The 27,591-nt window shown below is 38.3% G+C and overlaps 2 protein-coding genes across 3 annotated transcripts; one reads left to right on the forward strand and one right to left on the reverse strand.

Annotated features, from left to right (window-relative positions):
* Positions 1–2,367: 2,367 nt before the first annotated feature.
* Positions 2,368–16,359, reverse strand: zgc:86598 (STKc_CK2_alpha domain-containing protein). Its single transcript, XM_027028033.2, has 13 exons — positions 16,261–16,359; positions 11,345–11,472; positions 10,950–11,061; positions 9,933–10,034; positions 9,630–9,680; positions 9,467–9,526; positions 7,285–7,368; positions 6,563–6,673; positions 5,556–5,657; positions 4,721–4,821; positions 4,081–4,229; positions 3,323–3,412; positions 2,368–2,834 (listed from the first exon to the last, which is right to left on the reverse strand). The coding sequence occupies exons 2-13, from the start codon at positions 11,443–11,445 to the stop codon at positions 2,713–2,715; spliced, it is 1,185 nt and encodes a 394-aa protein (XP_026883834.2). The 5' UTR covers positions 11,446–11,472; positions 16,261–16,359; the 3' UTR covers positions 2,368–2,712.
* Positions 16,360–21,423: 5,064 nt separating this feature from the next.
* Positions 21,424–26,051, forward strand: si:ch211-133n4.6 (uncharacterized protein LOC797776 homolog). Of its 2 annotated transcripts, none has more exons than XM_035529403.1 (9): positions 21,424–21,495; positions 22,292–22,350; positions 22,735–22,764; positions 22,919–22,951; positions 23,027–23,089; positions 24,245–24,283; positions 24,418–24,447; positions 24,876–24,908; positions 25,129–26,051. In XM_035529403.1, exons 1-9 carry the CDS (start codon positions 21,485–21,487, stop codon positions 25,266–25,268), a joined length of 438 nt encoding a protein of 145 aa, XP_035385296.1. In that variant the 5' UTR covers positions 21,424–21,484; the 3' UTR covers positions 25,269–26,051. The 2 variants fall into 2 exon arrangements, with proteins under 2 accessions (XP_035385296.1, XP_035385297.1); XM_035529404.1 differs by having other exon boundaries at positions 23,054–23,089.
* Positions 26,052–27,591: the final 1,540 nt, after the last annotated feature.

Below are 27,591 nucleotides of genomic sequence, written 5' to 3' on the forward strand. Positions count from 1 at the left end.
CACCTCATTTTCTCTGTGTATTTAAACTCACGTCAGGGTGTGCGGCGTGGTTGGTCATTGTAGATGTAATGTCTGAATGTAACGTGTTTGTTAGATGTATCCTTGTATATCGAGTTTGTTTAACGTCAATCGTTTCATGTTTATCGTTTGTAATACGTGTGAGTGCGCTGTCATTTATGTAATAAATGTGCGTCCTGCCCCTCGCCCTACGGCACTCGGGCCGAAACGCGTTACACCTAGTCTATTTGTATTAGCAAAGTTACTTTTATGAGCAAAAAACAAAGTTGTTCTAGATAAGAGTGTCTGCTAAATGCCATAGATGTAAATTATGGTTTGCACTGAACTGTGCTGAACAGAGCTGAAGTTGTTGGCTCCCAGTAAAATTTCATATTGATTATAAAGTAATTCTAATGACCTACAAACCATTGAATGGTCTTGCTCCACAGTAACTTAGAGAACTCTTATTGCATTATGATCTGCCACGTCTGCTTAGATCAAAAGGTGAAAGCTCTTTATTAATACCAGTAATAGGAAAATCTACTGCAGGGGGCAGAGCTTTTTCCTATAAAGCTCCCACACTATGGAATAACCTTCTTGTAAATGATTGAGACTCAGACACAGTCTTAATATTTAAGGCTAGGCTGAAAATGTATCTGTACAGTCAGGCATTTTTATTAAGTACTTCCCATCTTGGGTAAAGGTGTAGATCTCGGGGTCCATGGGCATTGAGAATTATAGTAAACTGGGATGTTATGATCGTCACTTCACCTCTTTTATGTCATTCAAGTTTGTTGAGTGCTAATGTTCCAGGGTGCCCTCATGCTTGTGTTTTCTTCTGGTTCTATCCTTTTAGCTATGCTGCCATAGCTAGATCTGCTAGAGTCCATCATTGCACATGATAGTTCCTTAAATTTGCACACCCTCGTACCTGGACATGCCTAACAATATATTCTCTTTCTGCCGAGGTACACCTACCCTCATGTCATGTTACTGAGCCTCAACCCATCTCAGCTGCCATGGCTAATCCCACCACCCCCTGATGTCCCATGCTGTAGCCCGCCACACCTCTACCCCAGCCAATTACTTCTCTGTTGCCCTTAATGGACATTCGCTTGTGCGATGGGTTTCGGGCACATGCACACCATTGGGACAAGACTAGGACCTCTAGAAAATTGGGCATGCCACATGTTTTTCAAGCTTTTCCAATTTTTAGCAGTCACCACTAGATGGTAGCAGAATTACAAGAGTTCCTTTTTTTTTATATATATATAAAGTCATAGCCTATATATTAATACTGGACATAAGCACAATCGTGGAATTAACAGAGCTATGAGTACACCAATGCAATTTTGCAATAGATACCCATTAGAAGTGACCAGTACTTGTAATGAGAATAACTTTAGTGATTCTGTTTCAACAGGATTGTGACACCAAGAATTTGTGGGGGTTTTAATAATACGCCAAATTAATTAATATTTATAAAATAACAGGCAATTTCTGTTATTTACAAGCTAAGCAAATCAAAAATGCATTCTGCCTATATGTTTTGTCCTCTGTGTACAGATGGCACTCATTTTAGTGCCTCCTCTTAGTCTAGAGGGACAAGTCCCAGATCTGAGGTCTTAATAATGGACCTTAACCTTACATCCTAACCTTGGAACAAGCTGACACTTTTATCCAAAGCAACTTACAATTATGACTGAATACAACTCAGAAATGAGGGTTAAGGGCCTTGCTCTGCAGCAGCATCTTGGCAGTGGTGGGGCTTGAACCATAAACCTTCTAAAATCACTAGTGGCTCACATTAACCACTGAGCTCCCACCGCCACCTTAACACTCAGCACGCATTTTCACCAGGCAAGATACAAGGCTTGACAAACTATGGTCCAGCTCACTGGATTGAAGTGGATCTTGCAATAAAAAAAAAAGCCATTACCCAGGGTTTTACCTCTTCCACAAGACACCGATTCTGAGCTTGATTCTACCCCAATGAGCAAGTCTAATAAGCAAGTCTAATCATTTTGGCAGGGGTTTACTAGTGTATCCACATCAATGTAGGGAACAGGATGTGAAGATGCAGAGCTGACACTGGATGCCATCTAGTGGAGATATAGAGTAAAAGCAAGCAGTTATTTTCCTCCTCGTCAGTGTCACTTTTTAAATGTGTGTTCTCTGGCTAACTATACCCAGACTCTACAGTGACAAATGTTCTGACGGTTCTATTTTGTTTAAGAATACAGTTTTGTTTGGTAACATTTTATGTTTATTAAACTGAATCTGAATTTCATAAGAAAGAAAAAACTTTCAAACTGGTTACTGAAGATGGAGCAAAGCAAATCATATCAACATCAAGGAATAAAAGCAATATTAGGGACATATAAAATACATTTTATTATCCTTTGTTTCCCTTAATTTCTACAGTGTAGTTGCTTCTCTAGACACCATCAAAAAAGGATGTGGCTACATTTTTAGCCAGACACAGAGACCACGTTTACCGTTATCTGAAGAGTGCCCAAAACTCAGTATATAATTACTGAAGGGGGGGGGGAGGGGGGACAAAAAAAACAAATCAAAACCAACAAAAAATAAAAACCCCAAAACAAAACAGAAAAATGGGGTCGGGGGGAAGGAACCTAACTTAGTCTCTCTTCAGTTCATGATGCGCATTGTAAAAAATGAGGCCAGCAGAGGAGTGTGGCAGGAGAGCTGCAGTCAGGGCTGCACACGGGCCGTCGCCGCGGGAACCTGCGCCACCAGCGCCCCGGGAGACGAGATGACGGGAGAGCCAGCCATGCTGGTCAGGGTCTGCGGCAGCTGCATGGATGTGATAGTTCCTGGAAGAGAACGGACACGAGCAGATTTAGCATTCCATCAGATTTGAGTTACACTCTGTGCTTGTACATTCATAAAATGTACCATTAAGGTAGGTGTACACTATAAAATGGCCAGTGACATCAGGTTCTTTAAATAATGTGGTTCATGATAATTGGTTCAATAAAAATATACAAGATGAATCAATATGTATGGGTTCGTACAGGTTTGTACAGGTGTCTGGAATTGTGCAGGTTCGTACAGGGATGTGTGTGGGTGCATGCAGGTTCATATACGGGCATGTTCATATGTGCATGTGTGGGTGTGTTCATGTTCATGTGTGTGGGTTTTTGCATGCGGGTTCGTATGTGCATGTGTGGGTGCGTGCATGTTCATGCGCATGTGTGGGTTGGTAAGGACGTGTGCAGGAAAGTAGGGGTGCATATGGGTGTGTGCAGATTTGAATGGGCTTGTGTGGGTACAGGTTCATATGGGCAAGTGCGGATTCTACCTGTCATCATGCTGGATGTGCTGACAGGAGAGGGGCCGGTACACAGCCCTGATGCAGGGCCCACCCTGGCCTGATCTTTTACTATGGGATCTGAAGAAGGAAAAGCAGAGTCAGTGTTGCTTTTACTGCCTCTGAAGCTCTCAAAACAAAAGCTGATGCACAACGCTGTTTTAAGAACAGTCTTAAGCCTTCTGTTAATTTGACCATGAATATGATGAATGTGCACAAACAAAACAATTCAGCCATATTCAGACATCACAGCACAGAGTTAGTTATACTACTACATTTCTTAAGCTCCTGGAAGATCCATAGCACAACAGTAGCTATTATTAGCATTTTTTCCAATCTGGTCATATCTACATAATTGGGCACTAACCAAATGGGTTTAGAACAACTGGATGCAGAATGAGGCAAACTAACTTTACTGTATTTAGTAACAATCTAGTTTACCAGTAAAATATCTACTGTTAAGTATTATTATTAGTTTATTAGAAACATTCTAGACTGCAGTTTACTTAAATGAGACTGATAAAAATGTGTTTGTTTGAACATTTGTTTGCTATGTTAAACAGATGTGGTTAAACCAACTTGCGTATTGTCAATTTATAAAGAGACATATTTAGCAAATGCCTGCATGCACTGCAAAAACAGACACATGTGCTCTGACATGCATGCATCAGCACCAATGCCTACACGTGCATGCTCACACATATGTCTACACTGGCACATCCTAGAACAAGCAGCAAGAGTGAGCTTACAGAAGTATGGGTGCTCCATTGCCTCTCGGGCTGTGAGTCGGGCTTGGTGGTCATAGCGCAGGAGTTTGTCCAGGAAGTCCAGGGCTTCAGTACTGACTAGGTGCTGGTTCTCACTGTGCACAAACCTCTCCCACCTCTTCCGGGAATGCCTGCAGAGCAAGGCAGTGCAAAGGAAAGAGACAAGGAAAAATCTCCTGAACTTTTAACCCCAGTCATATTCAAAAGGAAATCTGAAGAGCTGAAACATAAAATATGAGCTAAACATCAACAAAAACAGAATAAACTGTCACAGTGCACACAGCAGTGGGAAACTGTGCCCATTTCAGAGATGGCCATTGAGCTGCTAACAGCACAACATGGAATAGTGTTAAACATGTTCACACAAGAACCCTGTGCAGCATTTGCTGCATTATACATGGATTTTAAAAAATGGTTCGAACTCTAAAATCAGTTATCCGTGGTGTGTTTATGTGAACTGTAACTTGGATTTATTCAGCTATTTAAGGTCTTTTTATGTGTTTAAGATAAATGTAGCACACACAAAATATCACACACACACCAAAATCAAGGATATACAAGATATTGGTTAGGAGATCAAAATCATCTTAAACAAGACTCCCAGTGTTTAGGTTGTACATACCTGCCCAAAATGTCATTGAACCGTGGATCAAGCTCCATGTTGTACTTGTCGATGTAGTCATACAAGTCTTCCGTGCCCAGCACTTTGGCGATCCGGACAAGCTGTAATGACAGTACTCATCTGAACCAGGAACCCCTGACATTTTGTAAGCAGCACAAGCCAGCTGGATTTGAAATTATGCTTGATGCATGGAAGAATCAATCTTTTTCAAATAATTTACTTTCAAATTCCATTACTATATAATAGCAATTTTTAGATAACTTCAGCCAATTTCAAATTCAAAACAATTTGCCCTGGAAAAATAATTTTATAGGTAATGTGTCAAATAATAACCTACAAATTGCATGTCCACCATGGAAAGCAATAGTCATTTCAAACAATTTTAACATTAATGTAAATTTTGAAATTAATACCAATACTCTTAAACCAATACAATACAAATATAAACTTGTTTTTTCCCCAAAACCATGAGAGTTCATGATCATTCATTTAGGTTCACATACAAAGTAGCAGACCAGCATGGTTTTGACTCATTGTACTAAGGCTACTCTTGCAGCAGACGTAAATTCTTATGAGCTCTGCATAACTCAGTTCAGCCAGGAAACATAATACTGCTGATGTTAAGAAGAAAACTATCAGAAAACAGCCCAATTACAGCACTGTGTATCTGAACTGCTAGTGAAAAAGCTAATGATAAACTGACTTACCAGTCACATGACAACATACTCAGAGTAATCAACTATTAAAATAAACAATTTCCTGCAACTCTATAGCTAATCCCCAAAAACAATAAATGTGCAATAGATTTGATGTTAATTTCTAGTGGGCCACTCACCTGATCATAGTTGTCATGTCCGTGGAAGAAGGGCTCTTTTCTAAAGAGCATACTGGCCAGCATGCAGCCTAAACTCCACATGTCTAAACTGTAGTCATACATCTGTAAGACACAACAAAAGAGAATAATAATCATAATAATAATAATAATAATAATAATAACAACAACAACATTATTATAATTACATATATAATTTTTACATATAAAGTTACATAAAGTTACATACAGGTTTGGCACACAGTCAGTTTTATTATCATGGTAGCTAAGTTGAGACATGTTTTTCCCCCAAAAGACCCCTGATAAATGACCCTGATAAATATACTGTAAATGTGTAAACACAGTTCCTGTTTCCATTCTAATCTTGGAGTTTATTTAATGCAACTACAACATGCTACTATCTATACTAAAACATGGCAAAATGTTCTGGTGACTCCAAATCACTAGGAACACACTTCTCCACATCTGCCTGGATGACATGGTTCAGTGGTCAAGCCATTTTAAAATTACAGTAGCATATCCACCCATATACTCTCTTAGACAAAGTTTAGTAGAGGTTTGGTAAGAGGTTTGGTATCATGGTATCATTTGGTGTTCCATACATCTTAGGAGTCTGCTCATGGGGGGAGAGACACAGCTCTGCAATGCCTGCATGGCACCACCCTCCCCTGTCCCACAGTGCTTATATACTTCTTCAGGTCACACTTATGGGCCACCAACCAAGGCCACTAATATACCTACAAGACCTACTGGCTGTAGATGCACCTTCTACAACAGCAAAACAGTAGGTACAACTTTTACACATGCTCTGCTATTGATAGCCCTTGGACATACACTGCAGCTGTGACATTTCACATCAACCCCACCCTCTTTTATGAAGTAACTTTACCTCCATACTGTCCCACACAGCAAATTCAAACTTCTGCACATGCAGAAGAGAAGACCACACTCTATACACACGCATTTTAATTGTCCATAAACCAACTCCCTGCGAACACATGCTCACTAACCTGGTAGTCCACCAGTAGCTCGGGACCTTTGAAGTAGCGTGATGCCACCCTTACGTTGTACTCCTGACTTGGGTGGTAGAACTCAGCCAAGCCCCAGTCTATCAGACGAAGCTGAGAAATGAAGACTCAGTCAGGTGAAGCCATCAAGAAATACTGAACATTACAAAACAACCGCCAACATCTGTGAGACTAGAGCAGTGTTCAGTTCAGCTGTTGTGTATGGAGGGGACCAGGGCTGGGCAATCAAATACAACAAGAGCCAACAGCAACTCTAAATTGAATCGGGGTAACTTCAATAATGATGATTTTTCTTCGTATTCAAAGTATTTCCTACATGATTGAAGGATAGAAGGATACATTAATAACTGACTACTTCATCAGAGTACAATCAGTGTGAAGGAGGGAGGGTGGGAGGAGCTCTCATACCTCAGCCTGAGCACTCATGCCAAGCACAAGGGCACAACAGCAGTCACAAGCATTAACCCCCAAACCCTAAACAGTGGAGGGTACAACTATTTAGTGCATCTGGTAGACGTAACGTACAGGGCCTTCTGCCTTCTGCACTTGACTCCTGCTAGTCTATGTTGGCCATCGTTGAGCTGGCAGGCATATTTACTGCATGCAGTGAGGGAAGGCTGAGAAACAAGAGCGCCTGGTTCTGGTTAGAATGGAGGAGCTCAGTGTATGATGTGACTCAGTTCCGTAACCAGTGAGGGGAGAACCTTTCTGTGCTCGTGGTCGATCATGACGTTGTGTGGTTTGACGTCTCTGTGCATAATTCCCATACTGTGGCAATAGTCCAAGGCCTAAGGAAAGAAGCATCAGTTGGATCAATTACTTGGGAATTTGTTTAAGACAAACATGACTAAGGGTAAACAATTTTGATCATCAAAGAAAGAACACACTAAACTACCCGTCACTAAAATGACCTTCTCTGGAGAATTCAGAAAGTGAAAAAATAAATTTTAAAAACAGGGAGAGAAAGATGGGGGGGGGGGGTAGACACAAGGAAAGGACTAAAGAAAATAAGAGAAAGATGGAAAGAAGGAAAGATAGAAAAAGAAAAGCAGGGGTGCCATGGCCCACTACATGAGTGCGATTTATTGACACGTCCTACCACACCTGCACTGCACCAAGACCTGGTGTACAAACCTCACTCGTAACAAGGCAACCTCATCCATAACAAGGAAATCTCCCCAGTAACAAGGAAACACACTAATAAAACCGTTCATAAAAGTTCCACACAGGACAGTCATACCATTTTAATTATGACTGTAAATTATAATCCCACTAATCCATGAACAAATTCTCATGAAGGCACCAAATATCAGTAATTTACTAATCCACATGAAATTAGGGCAAAAAAATGTAAGTACGCAGAGTTTCTGTCTGGCATGCTTCTCTGTTTAGTAGTCTGTGCCACCCCCAACAAGCCATTCCTTTGTGTGTGTGAGGCTGTGTCCAGAGTAAATGATATGGGATGGCTGGGTTGGTTTCAGCATCTGTAGTCAGGTGAGTCAGGGAGAAGGAGGGAGCAAATGACCTCTGCTCTGCACACGCTCAGAAATGTGTAAACACATCGCCTCAGTACAGGACACGGGCCTGAGCCCTGTTAAACCCTGCTTCGCTGCTAGTCCTGCATGAGCTGGTAATTCAGAGGCAATGGAGGGTTGTTTTTGACCTTCCGACCCCAGTATATTAAAAAACACATGGATGATTATAGAGCAGCACTATGGCCTTGCCAGCTCTGGGTTTAGGAAAACCTTGCCCAGTTCCATCTGCTTAACAAGCCTAAATTCTCAATGAAACAACAGAACTGGGTATGGACCTGTGTAAAGTAAAGCTACGTGATTTGGAAAACATTTTATATTGTTATGGGATTATGACATTTGGATATGCCTTGCCAAATATTTAACACATTTATGACTTTCTTGACCCACATTAGACTGACTCAAATGATTAAATTATGATTTGTTGGATCATATGAATGCCATGATTCACCAAAATCAACACAAAACATTTGTTTGGAATGCCTTTGATTGGTCACAGTGCACAAAGCACAGTCAAAGATCATTCTGATTTACTAGAGGCCCCACTCCCCACCTTGTTCGCTCTTAGTTCTTTTTTAAAAAAGCTGGGCCTGGTTACCCAAAAATGCAGCAGCACACCTTGTAAGATAGCAGCACCGTAACCTCATTCCCTGCTATTTAACAATGACATGTAAACACTGCATGTAGACACTGATACTACTGCCATGCAGATGGTAGTCTGAAGGACACCAGTCAAAGTATAAACAGCTTCTGCTACACTAGGGGAATATTGGCTGTGGAAGTGTTCACCACCAGACTCATAATCCAGTCATATTTAACTTATTTCAGAGTGACTGTCAAGGTAAATATCTAAATACAATTACCAATATGACCTGAAGCAACAATTCCAAATGTTGGATTTGTGGAAGCTGACCGTGAGACATTTTACTCAATCTTCATATCACTTTGGGGTGCAATTTTAAACACAGAAAGCATTTGGAATGCTGCACTGGGTTTAAGACTGCCACTTAGGCTGCGGTTCTGTCAGTCTGGAAAAGAAGTCAAACCTGCAAAGCACAGGTCACCTCCCTAAATGGCAAGAAGGGGCTTCCCAGTGCCACTGCAGTCATTAATCCCCTGGTTAAATTACACTAACCTTAGGCTAAGACCTTTACAACATATTCACCTTTTTTTTGGAAAGCAATCTTGTTAGCTTGTTAGAGCTATAAACCCACATTAACTGTTTTTTTTTTTAGTATTGCAGCATTTTAGAATAATTGGAAATCAATAGGGTGCTGAAGTCCGTACAGTATCACCAATCAGATATTTGTTGTCTAATGTTCATGTTAATGTATAATTACTACCAAGAACTTACCTTTAAGATCTCATACATGTAGAATCGGATGTCGTAATCTGATAGTGTTTGATACAATTGCTGTAATAAAATAAATGGAAAGCTAATTTCTCATAACATAGCAGATGCGCAATGTAGTCATGGCTTTATGTTTTACATGAGGGAGCAGGACAATGAATTTCACCTTGAAGTCTGTGTTATTAACATGTTCAAAAACCAGTGCAGGTGTTCGAGACTGAGTGGAAAGAGAGAAACTGGTCAGATATTCTCAGTAAAACAGCAATCCATATATAATCCACAAAGACTCACTTTACATCCATATATAAGACGTGCCATGGTTTTCAGGAACACTAACAAAAGTTGGTAAAATATCTGAAAGACTAGGTCATCTAACCTTTTTTGTATTACTAAATCCTGAATAGCTATGTAGTTTCTAGACACAAAACAAAATTGTGTTTGTTAGTTAACGGAAAACTCCACTACTGACCACTGGATCCTTAACGATGTCTAGAAGTGTGATGATGTTTGGACCGCCTCTCAGGTTCTCTAAGATTTTTATTTCTCGTTTGATTTTCTTCTTCTTTACTGGCTGTGGACAGAAAAAGACGCAGACACCAAGTTTAAAAATATTTCCAATTCCAGCGAATTCGGAAACAAAGCCACCCAAAGTGACATTAGCAGTGTTATCTGATCGCTCCTGCAGTGTGTGTGCATGTTGCTGTCGCCCATCCTGTCTCCAGTAAGGGGAAGCTCAATATAAAATCCTGGCCACATTAAGACAGCATACGGCTAATCTTCAGAAGCATTTATCACATAGCATGAAAGAAACCCCTCAGCTCACAGAATGTTATCGAATCAATCTGGAGCCATGTTAAGCTGAGTGGAGAAAGAGGAATTCATTAGTCGCCCCTGTTCATTTGGAATCCAGCCAAAGGGATTCAGTTACAATTTTTTTAATGTTACAGTCCATAATACAAACAAGCTTATCTGGCAAAGGTGCTCACTGGTGACTCAGAAAATGAGAGTTTGGAAGGCAGGTAAAGCGGGAGGTCTAGTCTTTTATTCAGAAAGGTTGTGTTCCAATAAACAGAAATTAAATACCAGTTTTACTTCAAGACTTCCTATGGCAACACCCTGTATTGGAGCTCTCAAAAAAATCCCTCCATTCATTCACGCAAACATCCATCCTACCAACATACATCTCACGAATCCATCCATCCACACAAACATCCATACTACCAATAGATGGCTCACTAATCACTACATGCATTCATCCATGCAAACATCCATGCTAAAAACAGAAATATCACACTAATACCTCCATCCATTCACAAACATCCATCCTACCAGGATGTCTCACTAATCCCTCCATCCATACAAACATTCATCCTACCAACATCTCACAATCCCTCCATCCATTTCACAAATTTGACAATCTGACAAAAAACTAAATTTGTCACTCACAAGTAAACATATGGATAGCCAGGCAGTCTAATATTCTCACCTTAAGTATTTTGACAACTACTTTCTCATTGTTTGTAATGTTGATGGCTTCAAACACTTCACTGTATTTGCCACGACCTAATTTTCGCACAAGCTGGTAGTCATCCTGATTCCTAAAAAAAAGATGAACATGCTGTTATTCAAAGCCATACTTTCAAAAAAGACAGCAATGAATGACTTATAAACTACATGTCATTCTAAAAACAGCCAATAAGCAGAGGGTCCAATTTAAAATCACCATAGTGACCACTGTCTCTGTGCCTTCTTAAATGGAACACAAATGAATGTATCCATAACAATAGTTACTGGAATGAATGATGGAGCAAGTCTTGAGCAACTCTTTCGACCCTACTGTACTGCACCCATGTCACCACAAAATGAGCCCCCAATGCTCACCCCCACTCCACAACATGAGACTCATAGTCCCAATACTCCCGAGGTCTCTGTGTGTTGACATCTGGGTAAACCCGGGACCGGCAGGTGACTGGGCCGGACATGACTGGGGTGTGTGGTTAATTTCAGGCCTGTGAGAAAGAGAAGAGGGGGACCAAAGTTAAGAACAAAAAAGAACCACCCCATGCTGAATCGAGTCAGGCACGATGCATTGTGTTATGCTGAGAGGACACGGGGGTGTGTGTGTGTGTGTGTGTGTGTGTCTTTAAAGGTCCAAGACCATCTCACAGCCTCTTCATTACTTAATTGGACCAAGGCACTGAAACTCAGCCCAGATGGGGTAAAGTTTTAATTTAAGTGCAAGCAGAGCGAAGCAGACTAGTCCACAGAGGTGAAGTTCCACTTATCTACTGCTGGCAGACCTACCCAAACGAGCCCAAACACACTCCATTGGTTCTCAGAACCAGACCCATTCATCTTACCTTTGTTTAAGCCTCAATCACAAATACTTGCTACAAGCGTCTTTATAAAACTTTATGACTTTTAGTTGATAAAAACTAAAATGATCAATATTTGACATATTTACAGTAGTATAATAAGTAGGGTGTGGCACAATATACACTCCACACCACATTCACACCAGCCTGAATATGGAGTTCCCGCTCCTCTCGGGTTACCAGGTTTGAAGACTTTGTCGGGCCCCTTCTAGCACACAGAGGACCATACTGGCCCCAGTATCTTTAGTGGAGCTCCTTGAAATTCAGGCAAAGATGATCCGCAAAATCAGAACACTGGTGCGGTGCCATTTCTTCTGATACTTAACTGCATTAGAATGTTTGTTTGAAAACACAGAGTTCCAGTAACGGCAACAGTGTGCCTAGCCCAAGCAATGGGGCAATTCAGGCCCAAGATGATGAAAAATTGATCAATTCAGTTGACCTTGTTGATAGCTGACAAGATGAGATTCTTTTAGAATAAACTAAAGGTAACATTAGCGACTCAAGACTTTCTCTAAGCATTTAAAATGAACATTTCTCTTAGCAAATAAAGAACATTTTAAGGGGGGGAAAACATACCCAAACCATTGATATCATTTTGCACCTTCTATCACAATGATACCAAGATCTGGGACAGATGACACTGAGATTTACAGATTTTTTTCTGAGATTGCAAGTAATTGGAAATTATATAATTTACTGGTCTAAGCAATATTTGTGTCTGCCTTCTGCTCAAAATGGTTCTATTTGATTTAAAGTAACAATAAAATAGAACAATACAATACAGCAGTGAACATGAACACAAAAATAACTGTTACCGACAAAGAGGATGTCAACCAAACCATCAAAAATAGGAAAACAGTAATGCTAACGTCCTCAAGAGTGCAATTCCAGAAACAATAGACACTTGTGGTTCGCTACAAATACGGGTCAGATGAGTCATTCCAGGCATTCTTGGGTCTCCACTTCCAACAGTCTTGGAGGCTGAACAGTAGTAGTGCAGTAGTACAACTGAACCCAAGATCACATGCTATGTGGACATCAAAAAAATAATGAAGTGGATGACATGAGAGCAGTGGCAGCTGGTGGGGTAGATACCCAGTTCTGAAAGGTCTTTCAGAATTATTTACAGGGAACACATAACGTTACAGGTGAGATGACAGAGCGCAAATGCAAGTTGTACATAAAACAGAAGTGTTTAAAATGTAAAAGATCACTTTTAATTGTGGTGGCATCCATGTGTTGAAAGCAAACAAGAAAATTAGTAATAAGACAATAGGTAATAAGATAATCTCAATATAGCCACTACAATAATGAAGACCACACACCCCTTATACAGCCACAATACTTCCAGTTCCACCAAATAAGATGTAGCTAAACTTTAGTCATCTACATAATAAAAGAACAGCAGGGCATCTGTGTTCAATTTAGCTCAAAGGAGACACAACAGAGCCAGCAGAATGTACATATGTTGTTTTGACTTGTGTGGCCCTGTCCTGTTTATTTTATGTATTTTGTATCCACTGTTGTGTTGGTCCAACTGTACTTATAAATCCCTGTACACTGTGCTGATGTACTGCTGTATTTCACCACTAGTGTATACTACATATTTAGAGGAATGACAATGAAACTTTAAGGTTAAGACTTCATTTCCAGCTTTTAAGTACTACAGTGCACTATTATTTATTTTAATTCTTAGTTTATTCCATCTTTATTCTATTTTTTTTCTGAATGCTCCAATTTGATTTTATATATATCTGTTATTAATCATTTTTTAAATTAAAAATGTCTAATTTTTCATTTTATTTCTTTAACTTTAGTTTCCTATTTAAATCAACTATATTTATCCTAATTATAATAAATTATTTTTGTAACATTTTCTTTTTGGCAAAAACCTTCCAAAGGTGATAGATATCAGGATATAATAAGCTTTATTATTCTTCTATGAAGCACTCTGAATTGTCACTGTGTATGAAAAGTGCCATTCAAACCCATCAATTTATCCAAAATCCTGAGGGGACACTAGACAGAATCTTGTCAACAGAATCTGGTTCTACATAAGCCGAAGGAAAATACCTTTTGTTATTATGAATAACTCCCATTTGAGACGTATGGAAGACTGCATTCATGCCTGTGTGGACAAAACTGTGAAGGCTGCCTAATGCCTACAACCCTTTCAGTAGGATATTTCTTAATTCTTCATATTAGGCTACTATTGTTAATATTACTGGAGATGCGATCCAGAAGATAAGCAGCTTCGCCATTTCCACTTCATAATAGCTTTCGGCACATCCCAGATGTCACTTTAGTAACTGTGCAGACAGTATCATTTTGCCCAACAACGGTTTAGAGTTAATTAAAACTGAATGAGAAATGGCATTAAGTACAGCTATGGAAAACGATTTACAAGTAAGAACAGTGCCCACCTGGCTTGCTTGAATTTGTCAAGATCACACACAAGTCTATTTGGCCCTTCACAAAAGCAGTGCCTAAAATCAACCACCAGGTTTCTGTAGCCTAGTAACAAATCACGTTTGTTTAACTTGGCTGCAGAATGATAATGCAATAATAAATTCATAATTTTATGCAAAATTGTAATAGTTGGTTCAGGAAGAAATGGTGCTAACCATTTGGGACCTGGTGAATGTTATGTACTAAAACATGTTATAACTATGCACTACTATTGGGGATAAGAGTAGATATAATTAGAGCCTGCGTAATTTATTTGTGTGCTGAAAACCTTTGTAAACCGCTAGCTAAATTCCATCCCTTCTCCTGTAGTTAAACACTTAAGAGTTTAGCTTACTGGTTTAGCTTACTCATCACTGGAACCAGTAAGAACTATGATTCATATTGTTACAATGCTATTAGTCGGAGCACTGGTGAACATCACACTGCCAGTCAGCCAAGATGTTGACAACCAGCAGCATGTCTGCTAAGACAACTGAAACCTAAAAAGCTTTTATGCAGGAAAGATCTACAATTTGACTGGTTAGCTAACTATGGCCAGTAAGCATACTCCATTAATGACTGTCATTCTGACCAGAAGCAAAGTGAAAATAGTTTAGTTATTGTCAAAGCTATCCGGATTTTATTCCTCAATGAATGGATCAAAAAAACATGGAAATATTACATGACTAAGAGGCAGCTGAGCCGGTTCTTGCACAGACACTCACCAGAGGGCCTTTCACTGAGCTAGGGCTTTCTTTTGCCTTCTGAAAGCATAAAACTCAGATGTCCCATTACATACTACTCATCTATGTATTAGACACTTTCCTCCTTCACTGTAAGGGTTAGACTGGCTTTTAAATTGCAGGTTTAGCACATCTGCATTCTAGTTAGTCACAAACAGTACTGTTTCACACTGTTCTGTTAGTGATACACAAGTCAGATAACCTACTTATTATTTGACCAATGACTATCTGTTAAAGACTTGAGTTTTAAATATCTTGTAGAAAATACAACTGGTAGCTACGGAAATTAAATAGAAAGCACATGAAGCTAGCTTGTTTCTTAATTGTGCTTTAGTGAAAACAATTTTCCAATGTAGGTACCATGTTTCTCACGGTAATATCGATTGGAGAGTAGAACTTGGCATCTAGGTTGGATAGTTAGCCAGCAGTATTAAATGAGCATTACTAGCTAGCTGCTTATTCACTATGCTAGCTAACGGGGGAAATGGTAACCCTACATAGGTAACTAGCTAGCTAGAACCACAGATGGAAAAAAATATTCATCGGAATATTTGTTTTTAAAACAGAAATTCAAAGTGTGTAGTCAAAAAGAATTAGGACATTCAGTTATATGTCGTGTTTATATACCTGGGTGGCTGGCTTGCCAACATTAGCTTAGCTAGCTTAGTTAACTAACCGCTAGTTAAGAGTGCCAACAAGTGACGAGAGTACAACTCTGCTTTGAGCAAACAAGTAGTCTTAAAAGACTTAAATTTCCCATTAATATACATGATTATACTTAGCTCTGTACACAATTTGCTACATTACTGAGTTCGTAGGATATGAACAAAGAATCAGCGTTAACCAAGCTAGAATACTTTATCCAGCTACTGGTGTGCATGTTGCTATAGCTACTAGCTTGAATGCTAGCTAGTTATCTACGAATAACTGCTTGCTAACCCCCGGTTTGAGGAAAAAGATTCAATGCACAGCTTTCGTGGTTGTTAGTTTTTTACCTTAGCCTAGCCAGCTACATCATAATGTGTTCTAATGGAAAATGTGCCGAAAATGTGGCTAAATTCAAAGTTTAATCTGTGCCAATTCCGTAAGGAAGGCGTAAAGTATAAATTGTGTGTGTGTGTCTCTCTCTCTCATATATATATATATATATATATATATATATATATATATATATATATATATATAGACACACACACACACACTTTTCAAACGGGGTTAGCATTATTACCTTGGCTCTTCAGGGGTGACAATATGGCGCCTCTTGCAGATAGTGGGCTCTAGCAAACAAGTTAATCCAGAGAATAGAAGTCGTCCTACATATGGGGGCGCTAACACAAATCCGGCGTCTGGAAAAATGGGTGGGGTTTCAAAAATAAAATACCCTATTTGGATCATAAACTGCACCTGCGGTGTGGGTGTGTGTGTGGCCATATATATATATATATATATATATATATATATATATATATATATATATATATATATATATATATATATATATATATATATATATATATATATATATATATAGAGAGAGAGAGAGAGAGAGAGAGAGAGAGAGATATAGATATATATATATAGATATATATATATAGATATATATAGATATAGATATAGATATAGATAGATAGATAGATAGATAGATAGATAGATAGATAGATAGATAGATAGATAGATAGATATAGACACATATATATATAGACACATACATATATAGACACATATATAAAGACACATATATATAGACACATACATATATAGACACATATATATATAGACACAATATGTCTATTAATTTAGTCTACGTGCACTAATAAACCGTTTCTTTGGAAAGTAAACAATATGATGTCACATGATACCAATGTAAAGGCGACACCGCTGTCATTTCATGCAACAAAAATTATTTTTGAGTCAAAATAACTAGAAAATAATAACACCTGGTCCACATTTTTGTCACCAACACATTTCAAAGCAAAGTTTTATAAAGGAGTGAATTGGTATGGAAATCAACATAGAAACCAATGTTTAACGTTTATATTAATATGCCTGTATTTTGGATTTTATTTGTTAATCATTATCACAAGATTTGCATCTGCATGGCTAGTACCACAAAAGGCTGCAATATGCACCTGAACCTTCTAAGATTTGTTTGTGTGTGTGTGTGTGTGTGTGTGCCATCTTGGCCTTCTTTAATCAAGTTCTTAGTGAGACTTCGTTTGTATTGAGACTGCATTTCTCTAATCTTTTGGCAGAACTTATGTATTTCAAAGAATAAGCTACTCAGCATGTTGTTTTCACAGTGGCAGACAAGTAACCTGTCACCTAAGACAGAAACCTTGAGATCGATGTCGGATGGTGTCAAAATACCTCAAGGTTGTTTGGAAGCCCAATTATGGATGTAATGTTGTTTTAATAAGTGCTGGGGACAAGAATGGGGTGTTGTACTAAATGTAGTGTCCCTCAAATTGTAGTTCCCTTTAATAAAGCAAGTGCTTTATTACACATGTTTACTGAAAAGAAATCAGAACTGGGACTGAAAGAAAGATGTTCACGATAGGTTTTATGGTTGCATTTGTCAAGAGCCAATGAGGAAAAATAAGAAGTATCAGAAAGTTTCTATTTATTTTTATTTTAAAAATATTTTGTTTCATTGCACAAAATGTCAGTGGTGCATCATTTATTATCCCAGCATTGTGTGAAAAAATATGAATGTTTTCTACTTATTCCATTAACATAATACATATTCACAGATTGTTTGGATTGTTATATGCTATACAAAAGGTGGGTGGAACAGAATCTTCCATTTCATACAGTGGTGTGGACATGTTCCTATCATAAATTATGCCTATGACCCCAACCACTTTCTTTTTAATGAGTGTTGTTACTGTCCTCTTGGTGGTGCTTTAGAGCCCAGGGAGAAAGAAATAATAGAATAGGTCCAATATTTTCACTGCATTCTTGGTGCAAAATGAGTTATGCTATTGATAAAACATTAGAAATGACATTACATGTACAGATATTGAGTGATTTGAGTGGAAGTCTTTGCAAGCCATGTGTTATAGGTAATGGCTCACCTCATGATGATTCCTCTGAAGATTCCTCCGAAGGTTCTTCAAAGGTTCCTCTGAAGGACCATAAAGATGCAGTTATGTTATTTCAATTTTTTAATAAATAGCAATTCATAAAATGTAGACTATTTCCACAGTCCTAGACTGACGCAGTTTAAAATGTAATTTTCTTTAAGTTCAAGTATTTAAGTATTATTTAATTAATTAATCTAGTATTATTTAATAATTTTAAAATAATGCCACATTCTATAGCTTAAAACAGATTTGGTAGATTGTTATTCAACTGACATTTGTCAAAATCAGTACACATATTGAACATATTAGATCCATAAATGAACGATAGCATCATCTTTGTTCCAGAAAACCAGCTTGTAAAATATATTAGATACACGCTGCTACTGGTGTAACACAGTGTCTACTGTGCTGTTGGTCTGATATCTGGTCAACCACAGACTTCAGTTGAAAAATGTTATAAAAAAGTAATAGTTTTACATCAGTCTAAGTTTACCAAAATTCAGAGTTCTCTCTAATATTCATGAAATGTTTATTTGTTTTAGTTTTTAATATTTCTCTGATCATTCTCTTTTATTGATGCTAAGTAAGCCCACCACTAAATAACTTAGTAGGATGTAGAGTGTAGAGTAATTGCCTACAGATTATTTTTCTCAGAGTGCAAGCAACAGATACTCCTCATGTGACACTTTATCTATATTAAAAAAGCCATCCAGCATTATCAGCTTTTTAATAAATCCTGTCTGGTATGTGTTGGTCAATAGAGTGTAATTTTTCATGATGATGGAAGGCAGTGGAGATTGGCTCTAAATTATGATACTTCATTTATTAAGTTGGCTCCTATATGATCCAATGGTGATTCAGAGAAGACAAAAGATTCCACATAACTGAAAATGGTAGTCACATATAATGTAGACTGAAGTAGGCGGACTTTAAGGCCATTCCTCTGAATCTCAATATTTATGTTAAGCACAAATTACAATACAATTACAATTGCAATACAACTATGACCAGAATCAAGGGGGGATGGGGGTGGACTGAGTCTAATATAGGGTGAGTCCCTAATGCCTAGTACTTTAGATTATTCATTATAATACAATCATGTTTGATATAATTCCGATATCCTATTATTCTGATCCATGAAACATACAATAGATTGTCATTCTTGAAGTATGTTGTAGACTGAAATTTGTGAAATATACTCTAGATTGTAATTTGTGAAGCATGCCCCATTCATGAAACATACTCTAAATTGAAATGCATGACACATGCTCTAAATTGAAGTTTATGAGATATTCTTTAGCTTGAAATTCATTAAACACTAGATTGGCATTCATGAAATGTTCTCTAGCATGAAATTCGTGAAACATGCACTAGATTGAAATTCGTGACTCATGATACAGATTGACATTCATGAAACATGTTCTATATTGAAATTTGGGGGTTCCAAGTGCTCCAGGGCTCCCTCACATACACATGTAAATATGACCTTACCAATTTTCAAAGACTTCCCTCACCAATGTGCACCATTAAAAGACAGCTAAGTGGTCATGATGTGAGCTAGTGAGGTTAATTATCCTTCTACAGTTAAAGAGAGAAATCCTTTTAGTGTGCAGACAGAGAGCTCCTTTGAGAGAGGACCAGGCCAGTCCTAAATACCAGAGCGCAGGACGTGTGAGGTGTAACTTTAATACAGAGGACCACTTTCTCCCATTATCACCACTCTAACCTCTGTTCTGCTCGAGAGGGGCCTGTTCCATTTTGCTACAGGCACCCATACAAATCCAGGAAACGTAAAACCCAGATGGGTCGACTTCCTGTCTTGTCTGGAAACGGCCCATTCACTTACACTGGCATTCATTCGGTCTGATAAAAGGCAAAAAAAAACAAAAAACATACAGATCGAATGACCAGGATGGATGAGATCCCGGCAGAGACGTAAAAGGGTATTAGTCTTAGATGCATGAGTCCATGGAAAGAGCCACATCTATTCTGCATGTATGGAATTTCCATAGTTTTCCCAAAAAGATCATGCTTGCCAATCCTGCTTGAACTGAGGACTATTTGTTGACCTTTCTTGACCTTTTAGCCTCAGTGTGATGGCTCCTTCTTATTGGTTGCTTATTTCTGAAGCAAATAAAGAGCACGTTTCATATGAAAAAACAAAACAAAACAGTGGTTTGTCATTAGGTATTGTAGTTGTTGTCTGGTTCAAGTGCAAATAATCATACTTCAGAACCCTAAATTTACTCCTAATGAACAAATACAATCTGCCATTTATATGAAAATTTACTTACAAATCATTCCTCACAGAATCCATAACACAGTATGTGTTTTCATGAAGAAGTAAAATAATTCTCCATCCTTAAGTTACCAAACCTGATTATATAATTTACTGCTAGCTAGTGTTGTCATGCTAGAAAATGCATGGCAAACATTCCTGTTACCGTATTCACATCACATTATGAATTTTTTTAAGGAATGCTCCTTTAACCTGACCAAAGGTCAGTGTCTCTCATATAAATAAATCTTAAAGATAGGTAGCACTTATCATAAATGCTCTACTTTTTCCTAATGCCTCCATTGGTGACTTGGAACCTTATCTTTGGCAATTGGTCAACAAGAGGCAAAAACAAGTGCCATTTCCCCAACACCAACCTTCTTAAAGAGTAAAACTTCTACTTATCCAGTGCCAATTTGCTCTTGCTTGACAGACTAATTAGGTTAGTCTTTCTCTCCAAAAACACCTGCCCTCTGTGGCCTGGGGAATCCCCCCGTTAAGTGTGTTTTAACTCAGGCATGAAGCAGAGGAAACTACCTGGGCCTCATGGGAGACTGGGAGCATTCACAGTGGACCAGGAGGGTCAGTCGACTGTTCAAAGCTTGTCGTCATTAACTTCAGCAATCAGTTCAGAACAGGCTGCCATGACCTTGGTCCTTGGCACCATCACTAAACATTACCTTGGTTAGCATAGCGTAGAGGCTGGATTTTCCACAGCTGAAACCCCCTTACACAGGGGGGTTTGGATGGGGGGAGGATTTTGTGAAGAGGAATAGTGGTTTAATATTAAATAAGGGACAGGTAACAAAAATGTTACTGTGAGGTAAAGATTTTCCTTTGAGGGAGGGGTAATAGAGAATCTTTTAAGGAGAATGTAAGAAGGAAAGGGAATCCTTACATTAACCCACGCAATTAATGTAATCCAAGATGAAGCTGCCCCCTCCCATCAAAATAAGGGCTCAACCCCTCCCATCTTCCCCATGGGTTGTGCGTATAAAAGCCCAGACAACTTATGAATCTTCAGTAGTAGTGAATGTGCAATATTAAGTCTTGTACAGTGTACAGCAGGATCCAGACACTGACCTCCAGACATGCTGACCAGGTAAGAAACATCCCTATATTATCTTTACATGTTCTTATTTCTCCTGTCATATTATGTAGAATAAACAGTCAGCAATGTGCACATATGATGAGAGGTTTATGTTTCTGGGTGATTTTCACTTCATGAGGTCAACATGTGGTTTGATTTTTGACTGGTTTACTTTTTGACACTTAGAATTCTGTGTCCGGTTTAAGTTAGGACACATTACCTTAGTCATACAACTACATAATTGTATTAGGTCTCATATAGGTCTCAGACCTAATAATACAATATAAATAATTCATGGAGTGATTTGATTAAATAAATTAATTATGTCTTCATTACAAAAAGTTTGACAAAACATACTGATGAATCTTCAGTGGAAGTTGTAAAAATGAAAATAGTGTTGCTTGGTCAGTTCTAATGACTCTTTCAGCTCACCAACTAAATGCCCTATGATAAAGCTGATATTTATTTTGATTTTAATAAGAATTACTATAATATTATTTAACACACCAATTAACTCCATAGGAGGCTGGAAAAATCAGGTCTGAGAATTTCAGACTAATGGAAATTTTCTCTCATGCCAGAAGAGTAGTGTGTCATGTTCATGTCCTGCATTGGGGGCTTGCATTCTCAACGCAGCTACACTTCTAGGGATCACAGCCTGGGGAGCTTTACAAAATACATCACAAGACAGTTTCAGTCTTATATTTTATGAGACATATACCCTCCTAATTCTATAATGGTTATGGCTATATAATGGTTCTAATTTATAATCTCCAAATCATAACTGCATTCCATTTCAATACTCCAGGAATATCCTGATCTTCTGCACATTGGCAGTGCTGTTTGTGGAAGCAGACCGTGATGCAGGTAGACAAGTTTCTCAATAAAAACACTTTAACATAGGTTGTGGTTGCCACAGATTATCGAATAAGGTTAACATGGTGTAACCAACTAGTTTAACTTCAAAACCTGTTAGACTGTTAGTTTCTGCAGCTGCCAGTGGTGTTGTACCAAGTTAGAAATGAAATATTAGTAAATGATCGAAAATGGTTTCAAACAACATAATCTGTCCTGACATTTTTAAGGCCTAATGAGAAATTTTAATGATTAAATGGTTGGTTTTAATTCCAGTTTTATTAATATAATATATAAGTATTGTTTTAGTATTTATCTACATTTTAAAATCAGAATAGAAAGGTCTTAACTGGGTGGGTTAGTTCATTGATGTAATTGATGTTTTTTTCTTGCTAGTTAATGTAGGCCCCCAAGCCATGTCCACAGGTATGTTTAATAATTTACCAAAATATTTCACATCATCTTCAGTTTCATATTAGAAATGACAGGTGCTCAACAGAAATGTAAAAATGTACATATTTACAATATATTTTCAATGCTGCAAATGAGAGTAGTCTTCTGAGTTCTCATGTTCCCTCAGATCAGGACTCCATCTCTGATGAGGCTCCTACAGGTGAGTATACAACCCCACCGTGAGCATGTCAAATCATCTCTTGATCTACAGGGAGTTTATGTGGTTGAATCTCAGTTATGTCCTTTATGATTATCTTCACAGAGAGCATGAACTCTGTCTCGCCTCATCAGCCCAACGGTGAGTTTGTCGGATCACTCTGTAGTGGTTGTGATAGTGGTGGTGGTTGTGTGTGTGTGTGTGTGTGTGTTTGTGTGTTTGTATGTGTCTTGCCTCACTGGCCCAACAGTGAGTTCGGCGGATCACTCTGTGTAGTTGTCTGATCTCAGTCCTGCACAGGTTGATCTGATGCTTCTCAAGGTGCTGAGGTTTTTCAGCATGGTGGCTTCTCTGCAAGACTGTGTATGATGTGTACAAGCACTGACTGAAGGGAGCATTGCTTGCTTTGTGATAGGTAAAGATGAGATAGCATGGATTGCTTCAGGATAGGTAAAGATGAGATGTTTTTGAAAGATCATTCCAGAAAGGAAAAAGTCTAAAACTTCATATAGTTGTTGCAACACACAGCAACTTCAATAAACTTACAACAATATAGTTAGATGGTATCAAGCTGTTAATTGACACAAATTAAATACACCTGATGAATTCTTTAAGCTCTAGACATAATTTGAGATATAAACATTTGATAGATACAGGTATTCTCATTCCTGTGTGTGTGTGTCTTATATACTGTGGTCAGTTCCTGAAATAGTCCAGTAGCAAGGCTCCATCAAGTGGGAGTAATAGACTCTACATACTCTCTGTGCTCGCTGACAATGGCTCAAGCTAACAGAAATGCAATATCTGTGAAACAGTTGCCAATGTGTGGCAGGGCATTTTTAAAGTTTCCCCTAACTGATTTTATCATTCTTCTGTTTTCTTGAGACATCTTGCTATTATGTTTATAGTTACAGCATCACTGGTGTATTGGTTTTCCTGCAGCTCGCACAGCATGAAAGATCCCTAAGAGATGGCAAATCTTTGCTTAGTTATTTTAGAATAAAAAATTAATCCTGATAGTTGTTGAAGTTATTATGCCTTATAAGATTGGATTTCGAGACCACAAAATATCATCAGTTTAACATTTGCTTTGACAGAAGCACAGTATCAGGATAGAACCAGTGTAGGTGAGGATGAGGGGGTTCAGACATGCACTGTTTAAGCAGATACTATGAAACTAGCAAAACTAGATACAGAATTCGGTATTCAAATGTAATTTGGCAAATTAATATTAAATACATTCAGGAATTGTCTAATTTAATAATAACGTCATATCTTGTGTTTCGTGGAATAAAGATGCAGGCAGCACAAGTGTAGAAGCAGCCCAGGCTAATGGTAAGTTATAGCTTGACATTATATGGTGAGTGAACAAATAAACATGTTCTAAATAGAGATCCAACATCTCCCTGTCCAACATCCCCCATCTAACATCTTTCTGTCTAACATTCCTCTTCACTGTTTCTTCTAAGGTCCTCAGGTCAATGATGTGACAACTGCTGGTGAGACATCACTCTTCACACAATTACTTGAACTAGGAGAAGTCTCAGTGCTTAAAACACTGTAGAAGTTATGAAATATATTTTCCACACAACATGAAAGGAGGACAGGAGGACAGTGAGGGACAAATGAGTCCAAGTCAGAAAAATTAAGATTTCACTCATGCAGTATATACAATCCATCTTGAAATGAAAGGAAGCAGAGAAAGTCTATTCTATGGGTCTGTACTCAGATCTCTGTTATTAACATAGCACTAGCTTTTTTCTTTTTATTACATCGAGTTTCTTTTTATTACATCCAAATGTCAAGCTTTTTTGAAGTCTCTATTGAAGGATAAAAAATCTCTCCTGTATTGCTGTTGTAAAATGACCATTAGAAAGGCACTATATAAATTAAACTTATTATTGTTGTTGTTGTTGTTATTTTGTAGATGGCACTAAATCCAGCACTGAAGAGCAAGATGGTAAATTACCTCTTTCAGATTGAAACACAAACTCTTATTGGTTCAGATGAGAAGTGATTAAATTAATTCTCCAAAGCTAAAATGCTCAAATACAACATAGGATCAAATTTCATGAATAAATTGTTTAACTGCATAGAGCTTATTCCTTTAATACCTTTGTTTAGAAATGTATGCGAATAAACAAAATTGCTGCTGTGACTGGTGAACCTTTCCTTCTCAGAGAATGAGAGTTTGGAGTCCAAGGAGGTTGTGAAAGCGGCTCCGGTGCAGCGCGCAACAAAGACACGCATTGCCAGCTCCCGCAAACGCAGCAAGCCCGTCGGCACCTCCAAAAAGAGAACGAGACCCCTTCGCCCATAAAATAACCCACGAGGTAGACACAGGGAGGAGCCAGGAGTTAAATACTAATGCCAATGCAGTGAAATATGAGGAAAAGAAATAATGCTGTATTCAGTGGCATCTTTTTGTTTTGTTTTGTTTTAATTCAATAACCACAAATTAGATCTGGTTCTTTTGTCATGTACTGTACTTACCCAACTGTTTTTGATTTTGTGGTTATTTGTTCGCTGTGGAAATGTTGTTCAGCACAGTTACTGCAGTCTCAAGGACAATTCTCTGTATCGTCACAGAGCATGTTTAACACAAGGGAGTAAACCTTTCAGTCAGGCCTCATAATGAAGTCAGTCGAAATCATCAAAGAGTCTATTTGGCATGACCAAAGTCATCCTAAAGTCACAGTTCTTGGGACCATCCAGAGGCTTTCCAGGGTCACAGTTACCTGGCTCCAATTCTTTGAGTGATGTGACTTCTTCCTGACAGGAAACCAAATTGTGACACAACAGTTACAGTAGGCAATATTTCATATTTTCATGGTAGGTATTTATCTGAATCTCAGACTTGACAATACTCTTCACTGGTGCTGGCTACCTGAACACAGTGTATTCAGATTAGCCATAGCTTTTAGATTAGAATGAAAAGAATTTAAAATAAAAAAGCTAAAGCCCTGCTAAAGCTTTGCTCTCAACACAGTCAGTGTTTAAATCAAAAGTGTTTCTACTATTTTTGTCAGTGATCACTTTTTATACACACAGTATTTAACGTTATTGAATATCATTTTCAAATATCGAAATCAAAAGGTGTTATTCTTAAACATTTATTTCTTTATATCGTATGTCAAAAATAAACTTCAAGCAAAGGCACTGTGTCCCTTCATTCTGCTGATTCTTTACCTGCTACCTGTGTGTGTGTGTGTGTGTGTGTGTGTGTGTGTGTGTGTGTGTGTGTGTGTGTGTGTGTGTGTGCGTGCCCATCTGCACTAAATTATACTCTATGAAAGTGTTTTCATAAAAACAGCAACATAATAGTAATAATAATGACAATAATATTAATTAGATTTTCTATTTAGTAAAGTAATGAAAACAAAAATTGCAAAGGTATATATCGTTTTGTTACCTTAAAAACAACACCAGTGTTTACTTTTGAATCCTCACTTCCATGACCCCTCTTTAATCCATTATAATATAACTTTTTACACTGTATAACCTAATGTTACAGTGCTTTTGTCTCACATCACTGCCCAAGTGGAATATAGAAAGAAGGCAATGGGTGTATAGTGTTGTTTCAGACAATGAACACACTCTGCACCACTCTCTCACACACACAGTATAGTCTTCCCGCCTTTACAATTAGCGACTGAGAAAGGTCAGTCCTTTCTCTCATGTTGAAGCGGATACCTGTTTGGCGTCCCAGGCTTCTCCTTCCCCTCCCCAGTGATGTGCTCCTTCGCTCACATTGCACTTCGTGTGGTAAGTACGTTTCTAGCTCAAACATGCTGACCATGTTACACTCAGCATTTTGTCATTAGAAGGCTAACAAGCTAAATCTTCTTGGTTTATGGAGTCTTTTTATAATTGCTGCTTTCCATGGAGACCTGTTTCTTGTGTGACACTCCAATGGCCAGGTGTAAGAAACACTACCATTAATCTTTCTGAGGTCTGATCAGTCTTGAAACATACTGTCTCTTAGCAGTCCATTATAGCAGGATATCACAAGGCTGAACAACTGGGGTAAATCAATTAAAAACTTTAGGGGTCAGTTTTCTGCACATGGATTAATCATTGCCTTGGTATAAACTTTAATACTAATGGTGAGTCATGTTTACACAATTTGACAGCTGTTATTTTCCAGAGTAACACACATGTTTTTATCACTATGAGAGTATGTATGCTCCCTGGGAATCAAACCCATGATTGTGGTGTTATGAGCACCATTCTCAAACTGTTGAACTTCCAAAGATGCAACACTACTTGGACTTTTTAGCCTCGGTTTAGGACTAATCTTTATCTCACAAACCAACACTAGGTGTGTTTCTATATCACCTTGGAGCAGGACAATGACCTGAGACATGCAAATAAATCAAGTATGAAGTTTTCAAGCCCAAATATCAGACTGTTCTGATTAGCAAATCAAAGTCACTCAGCTGCCTTGAAACCCACAGAGCATAAATTCCACTTGAAAACAATAGGAACCAAATGAACCAACTGAAAGTGGCCGCATTACAGTACTCATGAAGCACCAGCAGGGGCGGAACCAGCATCTGGGGAAGTGTCGAGAACCAGCGGAGGCGGAGACAGCATCTGCTAAGGCGTATGGGTGCCTGATTCAGGCAGACATCAACAGCACA

The sequence above is a fragment of the Electrophorus electricus genome, chromosome 8 (genome assembly GCF_013358815.1).
Source record: "Electrophorus electricus isolate fEleEle1 chromosome 8, fEleEle1.pri, whole genome shotgun sequence".
NCBI lineage: Eukaryota > Metazoa > Chordata > Actinopteri > Gymnotiformes > Gymnotidae > Electrophorus > Electrophorus electricus.

Excerpts from the sequence above, each read along its gene's own strand:
- zgc:86598 (XM_027028033.2), bottom strand. The coding sequence starts at position 11,445 with ATGTCCGGCCCAGTCACCTGCCGGTCCCGGGTTTACCCAGATGTCAAC. Across the intron at positions 7,369-9,466 it reads ACATGTATGAGATCTTAAAG|GCCTTGGACTATTGCCACAG; the intron begins GTAAGTTCTTGG and ends TTCTTTCCTTAG. Across the intron at positions 3,413-4,080 it reads AATGGAGCACCCATACTTCT|ATCCCATAGTAAAAGATCAG; the intron begins GTAAGCTCACTC and ends TTCCTTCTTCAG.
- si:ch211-133n4.6 (XM_035529403.1), top strand. Across the intron at positions 22,952-23,026 it reads CTCTGATGAGGCTCCTACAG|TTATGTCCTTTATGATTATC; the intron begins GTGAGTATACAA and ends GTTGAATCTCAG. Across the intron at positions 24,909-25,128 it reads CAGCACTGAAGAGCAAGATG|AGAATGAGAGTTTGGAGTCC; the intron begins GTAAATTACCTC and ends TTTCCTTCTCAG.